Source organism: Magallana gigas, chromosome 7 (assembly GCF_963853765.1).
Source record: "Magallana gigas chromosome 7, xbMagGiga1.1, whole genome shotgun sequence".
In the NCBI taxonomy this organism is placed as follows: Eukaryota; Metazoa; Mollusca; class Bivalvia; order Ostreida; family Ostreidae; genus Magallana; species Magallana gigas.
Genome location: NC_088859.1, coordinates 46,654,917 through 46,660,370, shown reverse-complemented (window position 1 = coordinate 46,660,370; position 5,454 = coordinate 46,654,917). Strand labels below are relative to the sequence as shown.

General features: G+C 33.6%; 1 protein-coding gene across 2 annotated transcripts; it reads right to left on the bottom strand.

The window, feature by feature from the left end:
• On the bottom strand, nt 1–4,918 carry LOC105345953 (bifunctional arginine demethylase and lysyl-hydroxylase JMJD6-B). Of its 2 annotated transcripts, XM_020074380.3 has the most exons (10): nt 4,634–4,918; nt 4,039–4,130; nt 3,481–3,724; nt 3,026–3,207; nt 2,791–2,912; nt 2,133–2,271; nt 1,700–1,927; nt 875–1,022; nt 548–702; nt 1–283 (listed from the first exon to the last, which is right to left on the bottom strand). In XM_020074380.3, exons 2-10 carry the CDS (start codon nt 4,118–4,120, stop codon nt 42–44), a joined length of 1,542 nt encoding a protein of 513 aa, XP_019929939.3. In that variant the 5' UTR covers nt 4,121–4,130; nt 4,634–4,918; the 3' UTR covers nt 1–41. The 2 variants fall into 2 exon arrangements, with proteins under 2 accessions (XP_019929939.3, XP_065921619.1); XM_066065547.1 differs by lacking the exons at nt 3,481–3,724; nt 4,634–4,918 and having other exon boundaries at nt 4,039–4,126.
• Nucleotides 4,919–5,454: the final 536 nt, after the last annotated feature.

Sequence of the window (5,454 nt, the reverse complement as noted above, 5' to 3'; positions counted from 1 at the left end):
AAAATTTAATTAAAAAAAAGGTTGCATAGAAATTAAGTACGTCAGCTTTTAAATTCTGACCATGGGATTTCACTATTGTAGAATTTCATTTTTTTGTCAAATGTAAGTGATGTGAACTGCTGCAACAAATCCTGGGATCTAGGGTCTACAAGGGCATTCAATTCAAGTTCTTCTAGAACATTGTCCCAGTTTGATAAGTCAACAAAATTGGCAGAGATGGCAACACTCTTTGTCAGGTTCTCCACTCTGTGTGGGCAGCCCGCTGGTACAAACAAAACTTCTCCTGAAATAGAATTTCAAAAAATCATGTAGACTGTATCACAAGACAAATTACCGGTAACAGGGATTTACATTAAGAAAAGAAACTACTCAAAATAACTGGTATTACTCTTTAGCAGGGAAGATCTACACACTTTGAGAGGGCTTGCATGATAACTATGGCTTTTGAATGCTGTGTCTTCAAAAAGTCATCTTTATGGATAGTCACATCTTCAAGAAAGAAAATATTAACAATTTTGTAAAGAATTAACTTGTGTGCTATACAGACCTTCACTAAGAATGCACTCTGAGGGGTGAGTTAGGTGTAGCAATGGCTGATTTTCAAGATTAGGATTCCTGATGTCTGCCTCAAACACGGGATCCATACTGTTTGGGTACTGGGGGTAGAGGTAGGGAAGATCAGATTGTGGGAAGAACACCCATCTACATACCAAAGTCAACTCAGTTTTAGTTACATGTAATAGTATACTAGTATATAGAGAGAGATAAATGAATGTAAGAATACCTAACATGATATTGTAAAATTTATATTTTAGTTTATGAACATCCTAGAAAAATTGATTCAATCTTCATCTATTCTATAAAGTTCTTGCACCTTTTAGAGCCCTGAAACACCGCCATCCAAAAGTTGGATCCAAAAGCGTCCACATGGAGTTCACTACAGAGGCCTGCAGGGGCAACAAACAGACTGGGCCAGCTGTCTCTGTACAATGACCCCTCGCTGGTCCTCTGAAGAAAGTCACCTAGGAGACAGGCAGTGTCATTTAAGAGAAAAGCACTTGCTTATTGGATGATTCAATATCTTTAAATATGTAATTACCTCCTCCTTACAAAAGGTCTATCACTTGCAATGGGACAGATTAGCTCATTTATAATCATTGACAGTAAGTCACTTTAAGTTTCAGATTGCATGCAAATGAGATGAAGGCATAATATAATATGGTTGAATCATTTAAGCATACAGTTTAATGTACAGTGGCCTCCGGGTATAACGAGATGCTCGGGACATCATTTTATTTCTTGTTATAGCCGATACTCGTTATATATCTGAGGTTGGAAATTCCCAAGGTGACACATGATCATTGTTTACTTTTTTTACATTTCAAATAACATTTATAAGCATATGCGATAATGAAATAAATATAATTTATAAATCATTTTATTTTTCATTTTATAAAAAGTCAACTCATTGTATGCAGTACCTCGTAATATCCGAGCTTGTTATACCATGAGGACACTATATTCAATTGTATTTTGAATTCAGAATGAATTGAACATGGATTTGGATTACAATTACTTTGGCAAAGAAAATTTTCAATAACATTTTACTTTGTCATAAAATGTTATTGAAAGAAAATTTTCAATAACATTTTATGACAAAGTAAAAGCAATTTTTTTTTTACACTCATTGTTGTCTTACCAGCAAAATACCTTGGTATCCTTATCTTCTCCACGAGCCTAGGGCAGTGGATTGGGAGGCTCCAATCAAACAAGTATCCTGGACTTGCGTTTCTGTCCAATTGACTTTCGTCATCTAAGCCCTCTATCCGGTCGATATAATCTGACACAGTTATCTTTTCTTTGTTTTCTAGCCGTGCCCATTCACAAGAGTTCTGTACTGAATGTTTTAAGGTTACAACACAGTCTCCTAGAATTATAAAATAGTTAAAGAGTACCATAATAGGCCTAAATCTAGCAAGATAACGAATAAAAATATGATTTCAGTATAACAATTATATTATGATAATCCATCATTTTTGATATATCATTTAAAACACAACTTTGAGAGCAATTTTTGAACAAATTTCCAATAGAAGCACAAAGAAATAGGAAACACTATAAAGATTTCTGACCTGCGTGTGTTTTGATGTCCTGTGGAGACATGGGGGAGCCAGTGACTCTGAGGCCGGTGATGATGACTGGCCTCTGTTTGGAGGAATACTCCTCATAAAACCTCTCTGAGGTCAGGTCCTCAGCCGACACTCTGTCCACCTGCAATATGAACATCAATCTATTACTGTAGATTGGCAAATAATCACGATGGTTTTAATTTCACTATGTTCGGAATTTTATATTTTCCCACGAAATTAAACCCATCGTGAAAACTATCATTAGTTTTCAAAAACGTTTCAATGCTTATATTCTGCTCAATTGATTTTGAAGCAGTGTGAAATTAAAACCATCACGATTGGTACTTTAAAAGAAATCATGAAATTTTAACACCGTGGAATTAAAACGACTTACAGTATTATTACATTTATTAGTCAGGTAATAACATTGTTTGTGTTAACTAAGAAATATATTATCTTTACTTGTGCATTTCATTGCTAAACATTTATAACTACACTTGGAAGCTGCATGTAAAAGTTTAAAAATAAAAGGAAGTGTTACAGACAGATTGAATTGGAGGTATTCTTATAGACATACTGGTATGAAGAAAAATCTTGTGGACTACCGTAATTTTCTTTTATAGCTGTATGATTTTTGCAAATAATATTGGCCTATGCTTACTTTCTGATATACTGGCATGGACAAATTGGACGATGAAGGAAGACTGTGCAAGGCTGACCTTTGGTCTCTCTGAACTTTGACCTGCTTGCTGACTCTCCCTAGAAGCCATTTGTGTTCAGAATCTTAAGCAAGACAAAAAAATAAAACTCAGGTTTGTTTGTTTCATTGAAGTTTCTAAAATACAGTATAAAGTACGGATCAGAATTGTTCAGAAGATGAGTAAATTTCAAAAAACCTGGATTATCACTATTCAGTAAAACAGCCTTTTCAAGATGGTGTTTGGCAGAATCAAAGTCTCTGAGTTTCTCAAAAAACGAGCCAAGAGCTGCCTGGACATCGGAGCTAGGGCCATTAATCTTTATAATGTCCTTTAGTCTTGTTACCTCTGACAGCATGAAGGACTGTGTTATCTCTAGTCTGAAATAAACAATTATTTCTTCTTCATATAAAGTTTTTTGTCATAAATACAGTACTACAAAACTTACATACCAGTATCATTTCTTTAGCCGTAGAATCTATGTTTCCGAACATAATTTATAACTAAGTACTTGAAAAAAAACCAAAAAAACAACTATATAAAAAATTATGAATTTGCATCTTGAAAAAGAGAAGGAAAAATGTTTCTGTTTTTAGACTGTAATGTAAGCACACACACATGTGCATGTGTGTTATCAAGAAAGCTGTGTTCACCTCATAATTCCTGCAAGCACAGTATCAGAATTTTCACTAAAAGGTAGGTTATCTGTGTAATGATTTTTCACTTCCTGAGGCTGTCTCCTCCACCATTTTGCCACAGCTACCTTCACTAATGGTTCCTCCAAGTTACTAGTACATAAAGTATGTGCTCTCTTTGTTTTAAAAGACTGAACACCATTCTCCTCCTCTACCTTGTGTTTCCTTTTTGTCAAAGGTACAGAGTTACTTGATTTCTTCACTAGACAGAAAAAAGTGCAATTGATATTATTTTTGGTGAAAAAATTGTTTGAAACTTTTTAAATTACAGTTGAACTTCGGTATCTTGAACACCGATATCTCGAATATAAGGGAATGGATATGTCAAAGTGATTTGTACTGTAAGTCCCAACCATTAATACTACATGTATAAGTATTTTACCCTTGATATCTCAAATACTCAGATATCTCAAAGTTTCTAACCAGTCCCATCTAGTTTGAGATAACGAGGTTTAACTGTACTATAGTTTTTTTTATTGGTTCATTGCATATGATATTATATCCTTTAAATCATACCGGGTACATGAACTTCTTGTTCAATCACAGGCCATTCTGAAATCATCTCAGCAGCTTCTTCCTGTTCACAAACACTCATCATTGAAAGTTTCCTTGTAAATTGAAAAAGAAAAATACAATAAACATATTTTCATCAGCTACCTTCTGGGAGATAAATGTTTATCCCAGGTGAATACAAGTTTTGGTTTTGTATAGATCAATGGCAAAAAAACCCCAAAACAACAACAAACAAACAAACCAAAAAAAAAAAAATAATAAAAACCAAAACATCCCTCCATTCCACAGAATGAGTAAGGAAATTTATAAATCAGTCAAAAACTATATAGTTCAAGATTTTATGTGCTGTAATCAGACTAAAAATGAATCACCTTAACAAGAGGCACTTTTTCTCAAGAAAAACGTAATCCAAGTTGAAGGAAAAATAAGTCCCATTTGGTGGGTAAAATAGGTATACAATTCAGGCATTTAACCAGCAAATGGGAATCAAACCACCAAACGGTGCCCAACCCGTTCATTACAATTATATATGTTCTTTCTGACTCAAATTTTAATTATACATCAAATTATTATGCACAAACAATCTATAATATCTTACAGTGACTTTCTTTTACTCAGCTAGTTCACAGCAAATCATAAATCATTAGAAATGATGATCATGATAGATGTAAACATGGACACATGTTGCTTTACTTTCATTTTCACTTTCGGTCTCTGTAGATTTTTGCCAACTCGTGGAGAAAACCATTCTTGAAGAAGACGTTTCAGTGGATACAATAAAGATAGTAAAAGCATTAAAAACAAATTAGAATATGTAGCATATTTTGTAAAACATAGCTATGGTGAATTATTATGAAAATATAACCAACGATCGAGTTAATATGACAAATTGGAACTTTCTTTGGACGAACTCAACTAGTCAAAGAGGGTAAAACTGCAAAACGAGACAAGAATGATATTATTTCCCTTTGAAATATATAATTCACAATGTAATTGGTTAATGCTTTATCAACTTTATGTCATTGCATTGTTACATATCAATCTTTGGATGAAATTAATTTCTCAGGTGTAAGTTTCGCGGGAAATGACGTGTTTTAAATTTTGAGGAATGTGTCAAGATGAAATAAAATAAAGTATGAGTTTAACTTTACATTATAAAAAAACCCATATTATTTATGTTTCAATCAAGTGTCATAGAAAGGCTCTTTTTTATGGTGGCATCCCCCCCCCCCCTTGAGTGCAAGTTATTTTTCTATCAAATATGTCGACTTGCGAGCTTAATATTAATTGACATGCAAGATAGTGTTGCACAACAATAGCAGCTGAATAGGTGTGTTCAAAATTTTTTAAAATCTATTTTAAAAAACCTAAATATCGCCACATGTGACTTCCAACATGCTAGATTCTATACTTATGTTG